The 18,641-nt window shown below is 33.7% G+C and overlaps 2 protein-coding genes across 2 annotated transcripts; both read right to left on the reverse strand.

The window, feature by feature from the left end:
* Nucleotides 1–4,010: 4,010 nt before the first annotated feature.
* LOC123531912 (transient receptor potential cation channel subfamily V member 6-like) lies at nucleotides 4,011–9,533 on the reverse strand. The gene is made up of 2 exons (XM_045313213.2): nucleotides 7,972–9,533; nucleotides 4,011–7,761 (listed from the first exon to the last, which is right to left on the reverse strand). The coding sequence occupies exon 1, from the start codon at nucleotides 9,252–9,254 to the stop codon at nucleotides 7,998–8,000; it is 1,257 nt and encodes a 418-aa protein (XP_045169148.1). The 5' UTR covers nucleotides 9,255–9,533; the 3' UTR covers nucleotides 4,011–7,761; nucleotides 7,972–7,997.
* On the reverse strand, nucleotides 9,309–11,297 carry LOC128546745 (transient receptor potential cation channel subfamily V member 3-like). Its single transcript, XM_053518030.1, has 2 exons — nucleotides 10,323–11,297; nucleotides 9,309–9,539 (listed from the first exon to the last, which is right to left on the reverse strand). Exons 1-2 carry the CDS (start codon nucleotides 11,295–11,297, stop codon nucleotides 9,309–9,311), a joined length of 1,206 nt encoding a protein of 401 aa, XP_053374005.1.
* Between the last annotated feature and the right edge of the window lie 7,344 nt (nucleotides 11,298–18,641).

Below are 18,641 nucleotides of genomic sequence, written 5' to 3' on the forward strand. Positions count from 1 at the left end.
TACAATGTAGGAAAATTTGCGAGAAAGAAAACACATGGCAATTTCTTAATCACCAAATGATAATTATAGAAACAGCATCCAGGGTGTATGGCGGGTATAGGTTTTTGGTTTTCGACTCCCAGTGAGCGTGATGAAAAGCTTTAAATACCTGCAGTCACCACAATAAGTTGCTATTTTATACAGCTTTCCCTTTAAACTTTTTAAGAAGGTTTAAATTTTAAAGGGTATAATAATGGGTTAAAAAATATCACAGTAACATAACGACAAAATAAACTGTATGTATTACTTACTTCTACGTGTGTGTAATTAAAGCGATATCGATATTCTACATACAAAACGGAAGTTTCCTTACCAGCACTTTAGCACGAATCGCGATTCTGTTGCCTTTATAATTGTCTTAAGGTTAAGTTGGCAAATATTTTATTGACAAAAACGAGTATTTTCCCCCATGAAATAAATAAAGTGCAGCTCAAACCGAATATTAAAACAATCAAGAAGACAACATTTATGTTTGCATGTTAAACATATTACAGTTTCTCGTTAAAAGTATCTCCTCAAATTACATTCAATTATACGGTGAAAATATCAGTTACATAGTGTACATAGTAATTAACACTAACGGCCAATAACTTTACTACGCATGAATAAATATTGAAGTTACTTGGCACAAAAGATATGTCGCATGTATATCCGAGAACTCTAGCTCAAAAGTCAAGGTCATACTTAAGAGTTAAAAGATACTTGGTCATTGCAGATAAGATGTACCTAAAACATCTGTTAGATGAAAATTGCTATATCATTGTTTGCCATAGCATTTAAAATCACTGATAATTGCTCAGTAATTTTCCCCAAATGTGTATATCTATGTATATTGCAACTCTTATAATACACAGCTTGGAAACTAATAGAAATTTTAGGCCACTGAGTTAATTGTAAACATCAGATTGTCTCTTTACGAATGCTTCTTTCTCTTATATTTCCCCTACCTAAATTAGTATGGGATAAGTACTCAAAAATTTGAAATTTACCCAGAAGAAAGGGTTTTTAAACAAAAACTAACCTGTACGCATAATAAAGATAAACAATAGTTAAAACCACTGACAAATGTTTTTTTTTTTATCATACTGTAAGTCACAAATGATAATTCTTTATAACAATTGTCTCTACAGAGAATATTTTTCAATATGTGCACAAGATAAACCGAATTGCTATTTTCAAGTCAGACTTATCACGAAATACACACTAACCAAGTTTCGTTTTGTATTCCAAGTATTGCTAATTATAAAATCCTTCGTCAGCATTTTTGTCTTTTTTTTTCGAAAATACCTGATAGAGCAATTCTCGATAAGCAAGTTTCTTTTTGTGTTATGAGAAAATATAACTTCCTTATTGTAGGTCTGGCCTAGAAAACAAAATGTTATGGAAATGTTTCGTCGTTTAAGTACACGTGTACGCTGTAATGTGTATATGAAACATAATTTTGCAATGTGAATTAAATGTACAATACAAATGTGTACCACTGTATGATTTCAAATTCTAAATAATTTTAAGTCGACTTTCATTCATCATTCGATCGATATCGAAAATATAATTATATCATATGATTGTACTCTGTTTCTAAGCTTCACATTGTAAAAGATTTAACAACTTATACTAAAATGTAAAAAGATACAAAACAAATTTAAAACAAAATAACTCCCCCCGTCCAAAATAATTAGTATATTTAACTCCGTTATGGATTTGACAAATGTTCCATTTATTGATCTAACCTCTCTTCAGTTATAATGCTTACTTGACAAATCAAATAATTACATTTAGTACCATAGAAAGGGAGATAAATACTTATGATATAAAACATTTATATTATGACAGTTGTCTGTCAAACAGCTAGACAGGTTTAGGTCGCTGACTTCAAATCACATGCCCCTCACCGATGTGGGTTCGAGCCTCACTTGTGGGGTAGACATCTTCATGATTGGAAGTCATCAAGCTGGTGTACGGATTGTCGGTGGTTCTACCCAGGTGCCCGCCCGAAATGAAATGATACCCACCCGGAGGGGTACCTGGGATCTTCCTCTACTATCAAAAGTTGGAAAATTGCCATATGACCTATTACTTTGTGGGTGTGACGTGAAAGTCAACAAAAACAAGAACAAAAAGTGTATATTTTAAGGGGACATGTAGGAAAAAAGCATAACAACAGTCCAACTTTTGTATCAAATGTTATGTAATTGTCTCAACTTATTTAAGCCGAATTCTTCATGTGAGGAAGCCATCCAGCTGGCTTGCGGAAGGTCGGTGGTTCTACCCAGGTGCCCGCTCGTGATAAAATAATGCATGGAGGGACACCTGGGTAGTCAAAATAATTCGACGTTCAGATTGTTTTATATTTGTGACTTTTAAAACTTTGAAGGAAATAAATGACAATACATGGTCGTGTAAAGTTATTGGTTTTATCGCTTGCACGTATTGGCGTGTAGACACGTGTACAGTACATACATAGGTTTAAATCACCAGAACATTCGTAATTTTAGATATTATTTGATAATTTGTACATAAATCAATGAGGAATTGAATCCCCTTTCGATACATGTAAGTTTTATTTGAATTTATTGCCAATTCGTGACATAATCGGCATTTAAACCTATAGCATGTAAAGCGCCGGCAGCGATGAAAATTTCACCGGAAATTGCTTCCACTATTTTGGTCTTTCGAGTGTTTGACGCGAGTGGGGATATTGCCCATATGAAAAAATTATCTCAATATTTCCCAGGACCGCGTCAAATTTGTTGGATTAGGCACCTAGGGTCTTCTCCCACCATCAAAAGCTGGAAAGACGCCATATGACCTATAATTGTGTCGGTGTGACGTTAAGTCCAACAATAACAAAACAAATCTACAGCTAGAATTATCAGATCTAATTAAGTATTGGTCCACCTAGAATGGAATAGACACTGTTGTGCATTTTATTTTAAATTATAGTTGAAGGATCAGTAATTCAAATATAGAAAGACACAGACAGAAAAAGAGTACTGCTAGACTACGGTATAAATTTGCGTTCCTTCAAAAATTAAAACAATGAAAGCAGCTCACGAAAATCAATAAGGGTCATGGAGTCCTTGTGAATTCAATGACATTCGCAACTTTATTGTTTCAGCAATGGCTCGCACAGAAAGCAAGGTATAAAGGCCTCCATGGGGTTCAAATGCTTCGGTCTTTTTCGTTGTTGTTTTTTCAACAACAATCCTATCGAAATACCGACCGGTTAATAGCAGTATTTGGAAATTTTTGCTGTTCCCTTCTATCTATATATGTAGGCGGTGCCTACAAACTGTAATCTGACTACGATGAGGTACGGTCTGAAGTTGCGCCTCCTTGTCTGCTTTAGAATAAGATAGACAGTATTTAACTATTTCAATGAAACAATAATAGAAATTTTATTTAGCGCAATGCAGTACCCGTGATCGATCGAGTGCTACTATAATCAATCGAAATAATTAAACCAGCACCATGTTTAATAAACAGTCCGCATCGGTTGTAAGCCGTGTACAAAAGTCAACTCGTGAAATATATCAACATGTGGTTCTGCTATACAGTATTTCTTAACTGGAGGGCTATCGTAATGGATAATTGATACACTGTTATCTCCAGCTATAGTCTCTAAAACAGCACCAGTTCTGTTATTATAAATACGTTCTCGGCTTAAAAAGCAAATTGTTTTTTAACCCGGACAATATTACTACAATAATATCACGAGGTTGAACAATAATCTATGATAATTTATTATTTGATATGGTTTTAAATATGACATAATTATAAATTACTTTAAAATATTCAAATATGATACTCATAGTAGTAAATACACTGTACATGTTTTTTTTAAGTTCCATGATGAAAAAGATTTCTTAATTGATGATATGCGTGGTAACCTGGTAAGAAATGTGCTACTTTTAATACTGAACATGAACTTATAAAGTGATAAAGGGAGGTAATAAAACAATATATTCAATAAATCTTTCTACTTTATTCATCAATATTCATACCATTGACTAAAAAAAGGGAAAACAATTATCTGAAAGAGGATTTAACAAGTTCATAACAGAAAATGTGGCAATCACATTTTAAACAAAGGCATTGAGTAACATATTTCTTACATTTGAAAACTTTTCTTGTTCAAAACATATCTACATTAAAGTATGTTCCTGTATTGCGAGAACAAAAGTAATTCGATTTAGAAATTTAGGCATTTTTTCTTTCAAACAATATAATGACTTTGTTTCGTTGCACTGTCTCTCACTTATATTTTGCCTGTTCCAACAAGTCTGTTGTAATTACCCCATGAAACGCAACTATGTATACATAGAAGAGAGTAGTTTTTGTCATTATTTACTTTTATCTTTATTGCATGTTTTGACTGTAATATTACACTTGTTTACATAAACTCGTTTGAGTAACATTTTCTTTGTCTGTATTTCTAAACTATTAATGTTTTAACTTTACCTGATCCGCCTCCATTGTACACGTTGCTTTACGTCAATTACCAGTATTTCAAATTAATAGCTCAAATGTAATACTAAATGTTTTGTATACATGACTTATGAGATATCAGTAATTTTCCCACGACATATTTGTTTGAAGAAGAACTTACAATTACCTGCTTATGCAGAAGAAATACATAGAAGAAAAAGACAAAGCTCCACAAATCTGTGCAAAATACACCTAACGTTTAAGACCAGAGAAGGAGGAAGTAAAATTTTAAAGAAAAATTGTGTGTGGCAGGGGGTGTAGACAGGGGGTAATGTGGCTGGGGTTGGCCAGGTGGCGCGGAGTTTTGCGGCAACAGTGACCGGATACTAAAGCACAACAAACTAAAAGTGACTTTGTTTTGGAGATGGGGAGTTCGAGAAGTAAATGAATGTGGATTATCACACTCTGTACATTGTCTTATCACTATATATGCCAAGATTTAAGTCAACACCTTGAATGATTTTGCATTTATATATTATGCATCAATTCAGATGGAGAAAGGCATGTGCCATCATATAATACACTGACGAGATATGAAAACGCAACACACATATGCTTGAATATATTTTGTACTACAAAAAGCATCACCTTGAAATGTTCAGTACATACACATCTCGATACTCTATACCCATTGTTTTCAAATTTAATCAGCACAACAGACCACAGAATAAATACAATGGGTATAGAGTTACGAATGTGTTGAACATTTCCAGGTGGTTCTTTTCGTAGTACAAAATATATTCAAGCATATGTTTGTTGCGATTTCTTATCTCGTCAGTGTACGTCCGGGTTTTCGAAAACGGGCATATAAACACATACACACACGTACACGCAAACGCACACACACAAATGAAACCAGTCTTTATTTGTAAAACAGATTTAAAAGAATCAATACGTACAAGTACAACATTTTTAAAACCTTATAAAACATTTCAACTCATTGCATGGAAACTGACAAAATTATTCATCTATTTGTTTTATGACTACACCTTCCTACTTTAAAGGAAATATTGCTACTAAATACATTTTAAACAATGAAGGAGTTTTTTAATTCGGTTCAATGATTAAACTGGCAGATTCGGAAAATTGCAGATCATGTGGCAGCCTCTTTGAAATTTATGTCGTCATTTATATATTTATTGTTTATTAAATAATCAGGAAAAAACATAATTCTACATTTTTTTTCTCTTTTCTGAAAATGTTTGAGACAACCGTCTTTATAATACTCAAGTCAGTGTGAATTATATGTTAATTATAAAATTAATTTAAATCTGCATTCCGTTTTACATTTCCATGGAAAAAAAACAGTTGTGCGTTTCTTCATAATAATATTAAGACTTGTGAAATACCAATTAGACTACAATCTTTATCAGTGTAATAGGTGAATATCACGTTTAACCGCCTGGGTGGTGTCCTTGAAGGATTTGCAAATTTTTAAAACAGGGCTTCCTTGGCCGAGTTGTTGCGGTCGCTGACTTTAAATCCCTTGCCTCGTTCCGGGCATAGAGAACTTCATGTGAGGAAGCCATCAAGCTGGCCTACTGAACGTTGATGATTCAACAAAAGTGCTCACCCGTGACTATGTAATACCCGGAGTGGCACCTGAGGTATTCCTCCACCAGAACAAGCTGTAAAATCACCATATGACTTATAACTGTGCCAATGTGACGTTTAACCGAACGGGCACGAAACATATCAAATATGATCAGAGTAAATCGTTTAGTGGTTGATTTGTCACTATAAATCAAATCGTAGCATGGCATTTATACCTGGCGATAAACATTAAAATGCAATTTTTCATGATTGATAACAATGAAAAGCAGAAATTTTTTATCTAATTTGAAGCACACAGAAGAGTTAACACGTCCAGAGCCATGTATCAGAAAGAGGTCCACAGCAAATAGAACCTGTAGTGTAAAGATAGAGCGGAGGTGTTGCTTCGAAAATCCAACAACAAGTACATTTGAATTATATTCAAAAGGCAAAAAATGGTGTGTGGTAAAGAAATGGGTGGGATGTTTGGGCAAGTGCCACGCTCCTAAAACGCAGTCTGTCTCCCTAGACCGTAAACTATGAACTCGCACAAGACCAACACACACTCCCCATATATGTATGTATGTATGTATGCATACACGCGAGCACACTCATAGACATAGCAGAACAAACAGGAAAGTAGGACAAAACGACACAGTGGAGAAAACATATATCATTAAATACAGGAAAACTTATACAATTGATTGCCGAATCGTCAGTTTAGTTGCTTTTTCTGTTTTTTTAATACTGATTGCAAACTTTTAAAAACCCATTAGACTTGAAATCGTTTTGTTTCGAGGTTCCTCAGTGAAAGAAATGAGATTGCAGATAAACAAGAACATCTAATGATTAGTATCTAAATATATAAAGACGATTTTCATATGTACTGGCGGTCGCTAAACGAAGTTTGATCAGATGTATTGAATTACATGTAGTACACAGACTGACTTATAGTGAAATTTGAAAAAGATTTATCAGGTCATGTTTAAAGGTAATTTTATCATAATAATACACATTTGCATCATAAATCAAGTATTCATGATTATTTCAAAAACTCAAATTTGAAAAGAAAGGATTATCCAAAGTATTATTTGCAAAAAATAGCAAAGTTCTATTCAAATTAATTTAACGAAATCTAATTAAATCTAACACGCGTCATTGTTTTAAAACAAAGCAACACAGTAAAATTACAAACTAAACACACAAGTTAGAATATTTTTCAGTTATGTAACAAAAGCTATGGCAATTCATTACACACGTAGTAAACGACGTTTTTATCCATCTTAAACATTGAACATGTAACTATAAACAAGAAGCGGTGGTCTAGTGGTTATGGTGTCGGCTGCTCAGTCCAGGGGTCGTGGATTCGACTTCTCATATGACACCAGTACTTGGTTTTCCAGGAAGCGGACTCGAGAGTGGTTCAAATAAGCTTAAAGCTTTCATCACAATCCAGATAAAATAAGTTAGTATAAACAAAAAACTAAAACTACTGTAATTATAAAGATATATATCCGTTCTCCCTATTCGTTTTATTGGAATTACGACGAATATTTTGTATGAATCGTTAAAAGGAAGGCACTACAGCTACGATACCACTGCTTAGTGATAACAGGCTGCTGTTTGACGATACTCTGGTATTTCCAGGGAGAAATCACCTTAGATGACGTCGCAGATGTTCTGTCTGGTTAACAGAATTGCCTGAAAAGGGATTTTACAGTTAAATACAATAAAAAATGTGAATTTCATAAAAAATATTAATAAATAGAAGGGAAATACTATTTGAATAAAAGAAATGGCCTGCCAATTGACCATGATTCGCCATAGCAATTCGTGAACTCCGGAAAAGATAAATTAATTTCTTAAATATCTGTCTCTATAATATAAAGATAAGAGCTCATTTATGCTTACCATTAATCTAAACATCAGTACGATTCCTATTCATCAAATTCCTCTGCTACTGCCTCCGTTTCCTCGAGCTGCACGCCACTTTGTTGGCACACGTCGCACGTTCTTTTACTGATATTTGTTATATCAATTCGTCTTGTAGTACTCAGAGACCGCTGAAGAGATGGCTCAAATGTTGTTGTGCTGAAAGTTGCTGGATAAATTCTGGTTCCCTGTTTAATTTTTTTTTTGATTTCTGGATTCAACTGCTGCATTATTGAAGACACAATACCCTGTGTCTGGTGAGTAAGATGTAACGGATCGGGTGATTTTTCGGTTTCTGTGCCTCCATGGTCATGGACTGAGCTCCTGGCCCATATTCTTCTCTGCCTATTACGAACCCATTCATTATTATCGTATCTATATTTTCTCTTCTTGACCCCAACTTCCTTACAGATACATCGTGGAAAAAACCCTTCGAGGAAAAGAATCACGGACAGTTTCTGCAAACGACAATGGAGCTTTGAAGCTACCACACCTCCGTAATTATTCATTAGATCAGTGCAGGAATTTGACATCATAGCAATCAGTGCATTCAAGAGAAGGATTGTTGTCAACAGCACAAACAGAACAAAAACAAAAATAGCTAGATACGGATGTCGGGCTTGAAACAAAATTCCTAGCTCGCCAATACCGAGCATGATAGTCAACATTTTTAGCATTGTTGTACTGAAGTTATTGAAATCGTCATCATCAGTGTCCGCACCTTGCATAATCATATACATTGCTACAGAAAACGCCACAAGGAAAAATGCCATAACAAGGGCAAATTTCAGCATATCTATTACTGCTTTCTGAATCAAAACAGTAAACATACTAAACGCCTTAAAGGTCTGCAGAAAGAACATCACAAGATACCAACCAACAATTACAGCAAAGATCAAGCAGTAATTTTCATAACCCGACAAAGACCCCGAGGCATCGATCGCAGCGATAACGCAATCGACTATAAGCAGAAGAGAAAATAAAATGAAGTATATTCTGAAAATGAAGTTTGAATATGGTGCGCTAAAATGTCGTAAAACACGTTTCATAGCATTTGAAGATGCCTGGAATTGAAAACGTAAAATAAGTATTCTTGATATCTCCATTGCTAGATATGATAATCCTAGAAGTAGACCAATAATTGAAACTCCGGTGACAAATGCATTTCTAGTAACAACAAAGGCAAAGTCAGCTGTGTTGTTTCGAGATACAGGCCCCGTAAGTTTTGACCTGTACACAGCAGCAACGGAAAGAAGGACCATACAAATTATATGGATGACAAACCATCCATTGAACCACCATTTATAACTCTTCCATTACCCTCTTATCACTTCTTTCACAGGCATGAAATCTGCAAACAGGAAAGCGTTGTTTGTTTGGTGATGGACAAGATACTCAAGAACGGATTCATGTTGTTCGTGTTTGATTTGCTCTTCTTCGTTTTCTTCGGCGTCTTCTTCTAGGTTCAGCGTTTCTATTTCAGTGATATCATAAACCTCCTCATTAAAAAGACCATCGCCAGATTCTCTAGAGTGATAGACCTGTGACTGAAATAAATCAGAGCAGAACCTCAGATATGTTCCCCAATAAAATGTAGGACACTGAATAGGTTAACTAGATAAAACAAATAAATTTTGATATTGAGTAAACAGGACTCAGTTAATCTTTTCAAGGTACTGACCTCCAGAATTTGGCAATAAGTATATTCCTTTAAAATTGAACATTAGAATGTGAATGTTTGGTTTTAAACGATCTTAGGAAATGACAAAGCAAGACAAAATAGATGCCCGAGTAGGGAATCAAACCTGGGCCGCTGCGGCAGTAAAACCTTTCCGACAATCTTGATCAATACACCACGGAGGAATATGCATTTAACATTTGGTAAATATAGATATTTTTGATAAAGGCAGTTTACCTGGAGTTAAGCGTTATAAACGCCTTTCAATTTTCAATGTAAAGATAAGTAAAAACAACTAATTCTCATATGTTTTAAAAACATATGGTTTGTCAGTAACTGCATTTCAAAGCTTTTTTAGCAATGTTGCATTAATTTCCTGATACATTTTCTCTTTTCTTGTTGCACGATCTTGAGGCCAGTGCCTTTAAACATGTATAAATAGGTGATTGTTTAGGAATAAATGATGATCAATTATATCCATAAAATTGCACAATCTGAGAATGCCTTTGATATTGATATCCGGTACTGAAGTAATTAGGTGAAACATTGTTACTTTTTGATATTTTTATACTCTCAAATACTTAAATTATTATAAATGAAGATTATTATATTCCCAGCTTCATTTTTTATAGACAACAAAAAATATACTTACTTCGCCTTGCATGATAAATTCAAAAATGCGAAACTGCTGTCTTTTGGCGGCAAGTTGCAAGGGATTCAGTTTTTCCTTGTTCGTCATCATCAGCAATTTGCGTGCCTGTTTTCTAATTTTCCACTTCTTTTCCTCAAATATGGGATCTTTCGTGACGAATTTACAATGTAACACGAAGCTTAGCATTTCAAGAACATCATTGAGTTTGTCAGGCTGTAAGTAAGCATACTTTATCAGTGAATGAACAATGTTGTCACCTTTATCGTTTGTAACATCCAGGCCTGAAGCAAAGTGTTGAAGTACGACAGCGAACACCTCTTTATTGAACTTTAATGCAGCAACTCCGAGTGGAGTTCCAGACATCATGACCGTGTCTTGAAATACAGGTCCTACAGCGCAAATGCCTTGTATTTTCTCCTTTGGGAGTCTTAGTTCGTCTATTTCTTGAAGAGTACTTGCCATTATTTTCAAAATGTCTATGTCCTCTTTAAGAATAGCTAGATGCACGGGTGTTATTCCTTTGTAGCCTGGATTGTCTTTAGCAAACACAATCAACTCGGGACACTTAGTTACCAGTATTTGTATTATATTGCCAAGGATGTTTTCCTGTGCACTTTCTTTTTCCACATTTATTGACATTGCACGTAGAAGAAGGGTATCACCATTGATAGGACTATCCTCCTGTTTCTCCAACAACGAAATGGCTCTGTGCTGATCAGTAAACTTTCCATCAAGTATTTCATTGTCAAACAAAAGTCGAAATTTTGCCTTTACTGTCTGTGTCGAGTTTTTGTTTCCGATTTCAAAAAATCGTTCAAAATCTTTTGTAATACTCTCCAACATTTTGTCATCTATCTTGTATTCCTCAACTCGAGCGATTGTTTCCAACCCTGCATACAATTTTCGAATCATATCTTTCCATTTTGAGGACTTAACCTTTCCTAGCGATTTTTGTGTTAGCTCTGTATTTTCCATTACTCGTTTAGAATAAATTAAACGGAGTATTTTTGTATGACATCAAGGCAAACTAAAGCAGAAGACTACTTCCTGTCATCAGCTCAACTATATAAATACCCAGCAAAATCATAGAACATGTTTGTTCATGCATTTGTAATGCGACAAGTTAGTTGATCGTTATAGCAAATGACAATCGACTTGTTTGTTGTATCAAATAGCTTAAAGGCTAACTCAACCTTGAAGGCATGCCTGAACGTGACTAATGTATAATCGTACCTAAAACACCCACTGAGCCTAAATCTTATGAAATCTGGCCAACATTCATTTCTTTCTAATTTAAAAATAAAAAATAAAAAATATTTTCCAACTGAAAAAAATATTAACATAAACGGGACATTTACTTTGCATCTAGACGTATTCATCTGAAGTGACGCATTTTGTAAAATACCATTGTAAAATCATTGCTCAATAATGTATTTATTTTGACATAAAGAGATCGAAATGCGAGTGAACCGAAATATTAAAGATGTCAATAAACTAACATTCATGTTTACTGCCATTGTTTGAAATTCTAAAACTTGTGTCTGGTTAAAGCATCTAGGCATTACAGTAAATTGCAACTACAGTCAATCATATACAGAAAATATCGGAAAACCTGGTAGACGTCTTTTACCGCACGTTTCGATTAAAAAGTAAACAATATTCATGCTTTAGCAGTTACCACAAAAAAATGAGTATTTGTGCAAATATCTCCTCGAGCGGCTATGATATTAAAATGTTTAAATTTTACTAGATCAGCTAGGTGCCTTAAATAACCCGTTATCAATGTTAATTTCCTTCCTCCTAGTCTTTGCTGAAAATAGAAATAATTATTGGAGACTTTATATTTCATAATTAGTAGATAGACGTTGGTGATTTTTCTTCTATCCTATTCCATAAAACGAAAATAAAAGTAATAATAGAACAACATTTTCTGAGAAACGAATTCAGGTTACCAGAGACCTTGTAATAGATATTGAAATAGTTACTGAACATCGATAATTGTCTACAAATAAGTATACTAGTGTTTCTACAGATTAACATTGGAAAGTTCGTTGAAACAAAACCCTAAAAATAAGTAAAAGTAATAAGTTTTAATAAAGTGAGACATGAAAACTACAGATTGGCCGTATGTTTTAAATATATGTAAACCAATAAAAGCTATTTTTCAAAGAGTGATTTTTTTTCGTTTTGTTCCTGTCCTGACACAACACTAAGTTATCTAAGCTCGGATATGGTAATCAGCTTTTTGTAATAAGCTTCCTAGTATTCGATTCTCAGAAAAACATAGGGTCACCGTTCGAAAAAAAAAATCTTGAAAAGCTTTCTACTGTAACGCAGTAATACTATATGTTTATCTTAACATGAAAGTTATGAGAATGTTGGTATTAAAAGGTATTGTGGGGGCAGATAGAGGATTTAAGACTAGAGTGGAGCAGGGGATGCTCTAAAGGTCATGATATAAAACGAGGAGTTTTGTAAATATTTTGGCTCGAATATTTGGCATCTAGGTTGCCCGTTGTGTGTCTTTCATTGGGTTTATTTCACAGTTATCGTACAGATGATGAAAGTAGGACATTATATAGATCTGCAAGCGAAACGAGGCGAACAACGAAGGTTAAGAAAATATAATTACTTATAGATTTATGAGAGAACGCTCTCTGGATCGGCATCCCTCTGAAATTGTCTAGGTATATCTACACCCAGGCCGTGCTTCTCACGGAGATATGATATTGATCACAGATATCTTTAAAATATTGCCTCCATCAACGTAACGTTAGATCTGCATGTCAGTCTATAAAAACTACAACATTTTTATCTTTTTAAAAAGTAAAAAAATGATAACAAGATGTTGACAAAAAATAAGCACACGAACCCATCCCTATTACTTATCCATATAATGAACTATATGTTAATATACAAATGTGAAAAGTTTCATTAAATTCTACATGGTAGAAAATGTTCTATTCACAAAAATGTCATCAACTTGAGGTTTTCACGTACACTCCTATTATGAAATCAGATGAGTGTACCGGCGAACTTTACGACAGTTCTCATCGCGGCGAATCAGCAGAACTGTGTGAGTCTACTGTACACAAATGAATGAGAAAAAAAAACGACAGAAAAGTCCAGCTCTTCCACGCCCTCTGCTGCTGAAAGAAAAAACATTAACAACAAATTATGGCAAGATATAAGTTATTGTAACTTACCATTTTACTTGTTATTGAATGTCATTTCGCTAAATGAACGATTGTGTTACTAACCGCAAGTCTGTTTACATATACAATAAACATGCCCTGATCATTCAAACACATAGATTATTATACCAGTATTATCATTACTTGAAAAGTCTATAATGAACGGGCATTACAAAAGTCGACCAGATTTTCTCGTAAACTCAGTGTCAGATGTAATATTACCTTTTAGGTTCCACAAAGTGTAAATTCATCGGCACGGCATAAAATAATGTCAGTGAAATTATAAGCGTTCAGTATACGTTCACTGCAAGAGAGATTATTTGATTAACATATACTTAATTTAAAATAATTTTATGCGACTGTGTAACAACATAGTCAATAATTACATGTCTTCATATTCTAATACGACTAACCTTGGATTCATTAAACTGACATTATAGAGAAAAAAACATAATCATATTTATTAAAAGTTTGACTTTTGTCTCCGCGTGAAAGCATTGTTTCGTAACATGTGTAAATTGATAACGATGCTATTCTGTGTATAATGAAAGTCTTATGTGTATCTGGGTAAACAACCCATTCCAAGGAGTTATGAACTTTAACTGAAAAATTGATTTGAAATTAAACACGATTTCGGATTGGTCATTTCATGAATTTGTACTTCAGATTAGAACTAAGCTTGGGGCAAAACAATAAGACCAATTATGTAAAACAATATATTATCTTAATTGGAACACCTGTGTTGTGAAGGTGACTGCGTACAAATGCTTACTTTGAAATGAAACGTTATCTTTGAATAAAAGTTAGGAATGGCTTTTAAACTAAGCACGCACTTCTGCCAATGTTGTCTTGTTTAAGTCGAAGAATCAGAATGACAATGACAACTTAAATGAAGAAGTGTGCTCAAAAACATACAACAACTCACTTGGCAAGTGATCCCTAGACGTTAAAAGCAAACACAGATATTAAGAATGAGTCAGGGAAAACATAGACAGTGATTAAGTCTGAGCAAGTGAAAAAAACACGAGTCGATGGACAGGGGTGGATTTTTAGATTTTAAATGTTTCACCAAGTAAACAATATAATATATAATACAGTGGAACTTCCGAAAACCGGACCTTCTAAAAACCGGAAACCTTTGAAAACCGCACGAAACTCAAAGTCCCGTGTTTTTTGTTCTTATTTCTATATATTTTTACCTTCTGAAAACCGGAACTTCCGAATTCTGAAAACCGGACGATTTTTGAAGGACCGTTTATATTTTGACACTTAAGTTGACTTCCAAAAACCGAACAGCAAAATATTTGCTGGATTTAAAGTGTCACCTGTCTTTAACATGTCTTAATCCAAAAACGCCCTTGGCAGATTGTCAACATGTTCTTTTGTTTATCTATTAGTGGCGAGCGTTTATTTTGATACGCGTTATAATCACAATGATCATTTGATGCAAAAGTAAAGAAATAATCGGCGGTTACTTAATTTAATTTGTTTTCAATTTATGAAAACGTGATGAGTGAAATATCTTACGTATGGAAATCTTTCTTAATGTTTGAACGAAAGAAAGATCAGTGTGTTTCGTCGATTAAACTATGCATTGTGAACATCAATTGACTATTGACGAACTCGGGGACTTCAAAGATGGTAAAATGTAAGTGGAAAATGTTTGAGTAAATGCTATTTTTTATATACAGAAATGGAACGAATCGTGTTTTACTTTATCAGATTATTGTTGCTTTGCAAAATATCTGCTAGAACTCCGTCCAAACGCAAAGGAACAGAATTATCCCTTGTCAGTTAATGAATTACTTTATACAAACTTGTACAATTATAAAGGATAATAATCCCCTTTATCCTACGTGTAAGAAAACATAACTCTGGTGCACCACGTTCATTTTGCCTGCAACTTCTAAACTTCTTAATTCCAGACACTTCCAAATACCGAACAATTACACTGTAATAAAATTTTACTAAAAATAACATCATTGTAAGTAAAGGTATCTATCATACAACACAATAGTATAACAGTATTCAATAAGCCTGTCATCCTTATGTGGATATTCTCAATCACTTTCAATTGAAAATTTAGTACTTGCAATTCAATATTAACATTTTCATCCACATTTAAGTAGCGGAATCTTTATTAGGCTACAGATCTGTGATCTGTTGGAGCACAGGAGCGAGTATAGAATATTGTCTGCTTTCATCTCTTGATGATGAAGTGAAATACATTTTAGTTCATGGGCAAATGACCACCTTGGTTCTTTTTTATAAAGATGCAATCAAGTAACGTTATGTCCAGTAACACTGACGCAGGCATTTGTTTATGCATGGATGCCTATTTTGATATTTTGTTTTTTACCGATGCTTTATATCACAAAGAAAACAAGGTTAATATTAAATTTACTAGGCTAATCGAGTTTTTCTTGTTTGAAAGCAATCATGTCTCTAAATCAGGGCGACGTTTACATCCAACAACCATCTTTCCTTTTCTTTCGTAGCACAGATCACAATTTTTACACGTCATGAAAAATATAAAATCTTATGAAGTTAACTTACAAAATAGTCATTTATTAGGTAATTTCATATTCATTTTGTCTTTATCATTTAGCACTGGACTGTCGTAGTGATACTTCGGCGGATTAAAAAAAAACATTATGTATTGACCTTATTTATGGAACTTTGATAATTGTAGGAAGTAAGTGAATTACTCGAATGTAGTAAATATATAGTGTGTTCCTAATCGTGTATAATTTATCATTAGATATTGTTTTTCAATCTTAAAAATCGCCATTAAATATATATAACTTGGTTTTATATCATTGTTTATATACATATATACTGTGCACGTAGGGCTATATCTAGTAAAGCCGAATGTATAAAAGACTTTAAAAGTTTATTTCAGTTGCATTATATATTTATCCTGCGATACCTTTTCCATATTTATACGTGCAGTATTTTAAATATTTTAAATTTATTAATCTAAAACACAGCCCTTTTATACACACTAGTTAACATAAATAATATAACTTGATTATATTTACAAATACGAAATATTGATACAGTATATGTTTTATTAGCCTTAGCACAGCGATAGTCGGACATTTACACTAAAAATATTGCTCGTAAACACTTTACAAGCACAAAAGAAAATGATAACAGTTTGGCTCTATTTAAACTATATATTTGACTGGTATGATAGGAGAACGTGACATAGAACTGAGGATATAGTAAAGGACTCTTTCTACATCAAGGTTACTGATAATACGAAATACACAAATCTACAACGTGACAAGGTCGCGTAAGCATAAAACTTGTTGAATCAGCATAATAAAACATTGATGTTAATTAATATTCGTTTATCAATTACAAACCTGTAATAATATTTTGGCTACGGAATACTGATAAACTGTAACTTTACTAAAGTAATCACTCGGAAAACATTATAAGGACTACTGTGTCTCTCTTTCTGTCTGTCTGTTTGTTTGTGTGTGTGCGTGTGTGTGTACGTGTGTGTGTGTGTGTGTGTGTGTGTGTGTGTGTGTATGTTTTGCAAAAACAAAAGCATGCACAAATATATATGCTACTAAGACATGTATATAAAGTGGAAAAATGTATTTTACACGTTGTTTCTACTAAATTGTCTCTACATTGTACAACACATTTACTGTACTACATATGTATATTCTGCATAAGTTTTTTACAGGTTTTTTGTACAATTAATGTTTTGAACAATACACAAAACATACAAATAAATCAATATGTACAATTATATTCATCGTGTTCTTTTTTTCATTTTAATACCGTCAGTACGGAATCCGTTTTTTCTTAGCTTTGGGTTTGCTACAGCTTGTGTAGTTTTTATAGCCTAAGCATTTTTATTGTCTGGCTGATCATATACTAGCGATACACTTTTTTATTCTCCGCTTGCACATCCGGTTATTTCAACAGATATAGTATATGGCGATTGTTTTTCAGCTAAAAGTTGGTATTTATGCTTAAGTACGAACACGAGATCTTTCGCCGACATGGTTTTCAGTGTTTATTTTGGTATTCACTTTAAACCATCTTTTAATACCTCGGTAACTTGACAAATCCTAAATCCTACTAAATTCCTCTTTAAATTTGCTGCAAAAGCGTTTTCTTGTATTATACAGTGAAGTTTTATACCGTTTTAACTCCAGTAATTTTAATTTGTCTATTTCAAAACTACCTTTGATTGCGTTGAACAGATGTGGTTTGAGATTTCGTCACATGTTTCGCTTAGTTCTCTTCTCGCTATAACTGAGTTTAACGAAGTAGTGTAGAAATTGCGATTCCTTTTTTCAGAATATCAGTCATTTTACATCAACTCTACCCTGGTGCATAAACAATGGTATCTTCGTTCAGAAATATATTTGTTCTTAGTCTGTATTTATCTTCCGAGCGACTGTTTAAATCCACTAATAAGAAACCCCAAGGACGGGCAGTCGTTAACTGATAAGCTCTGTCGAAAAATTTGCTTTTAATTCCATAAATTTTTCTGCCAAAATATTTGCTTAACGTCCCTGTGGTTATTAAAAAGAACGTTATATTGATACTAATAGTCCTGACTGACGGGGATTTCTGATATATATTGTGAGCCAAATAAATTACGGTCAGTTTTAAATGGTGTGAGTGAATGGTCAAAAGTTTTTCGATTTGTATCGCGGCAATTATCTCCGTCATTAACATTTATCTCCGTCATTAAATCATCCAGTATCAGACAAGAGTGCCCTCTAGCTTTAGATAGTAGATTGAGTTAGTCGATAATCGGCAGTCCTTCTTTAAAAACCATGTTAGGTTTACTTTTGACCATGTCATCGAATATTATTTTCCAAGAACTATCGTGACAGTACACAATCGTAGTAACGTTTTCGGTAAACACCCCGAAGTATCTACGAATGAAGTCTTTCCCACGTTTAATGCGGAAATCAGTGTTATTGTACACGGGCTTTCAAAAGGTATTAATGATTGTGCTTCGTACCAAGCCATCAGTTCTTTAAAACTATTATTCGATAATAGAGAATCTCGGCTCATTTCAAGTATTTATATTTCAAAATTTTTAAATCTTTCTAGTAAGTATGAGCTTCTAATATAGCTTTATCTA

This window comes from Mercenaria mercenaria, chromosome 11 (assembly GCF_021730395.1).
Source record: "Mercenaria mercenaria strain notata chromosome 11, MADL_Memer_1, whole genome shotgun sequence".
Classification (NCBI taxonomy): Eukaryota; Metazoa; Mollusca; class Bivalvia; order Venerida; family Veneridae; genus Mercenaria; species Mercenaria mercenaria.

Bases quoted from the DNA above. Each gene is read 5' to 3' on its own strand.
- LOC123531912 (XM_045313213.2), bottom strand. From the start codon at position 9,254: ATGGTCCTTCTTTCCGTTGCTGCTGTGTACAGGTCAAAACTTACGGGG.
- LOC128546745 (XM_053518030.1), bottom strand. From the start codon at position 11,297: ATGGAAAATACAGAGCTAACACAAAAATCGCTAGGAAAGGTTAAGTCC. The intron at 9,540-10,322 runs GTAAGTATATTT...GATTTATTTCAG, and splicing joins AATTTATCATGCAAGGCGAA to TCACAGGTCTATCACTCTAG.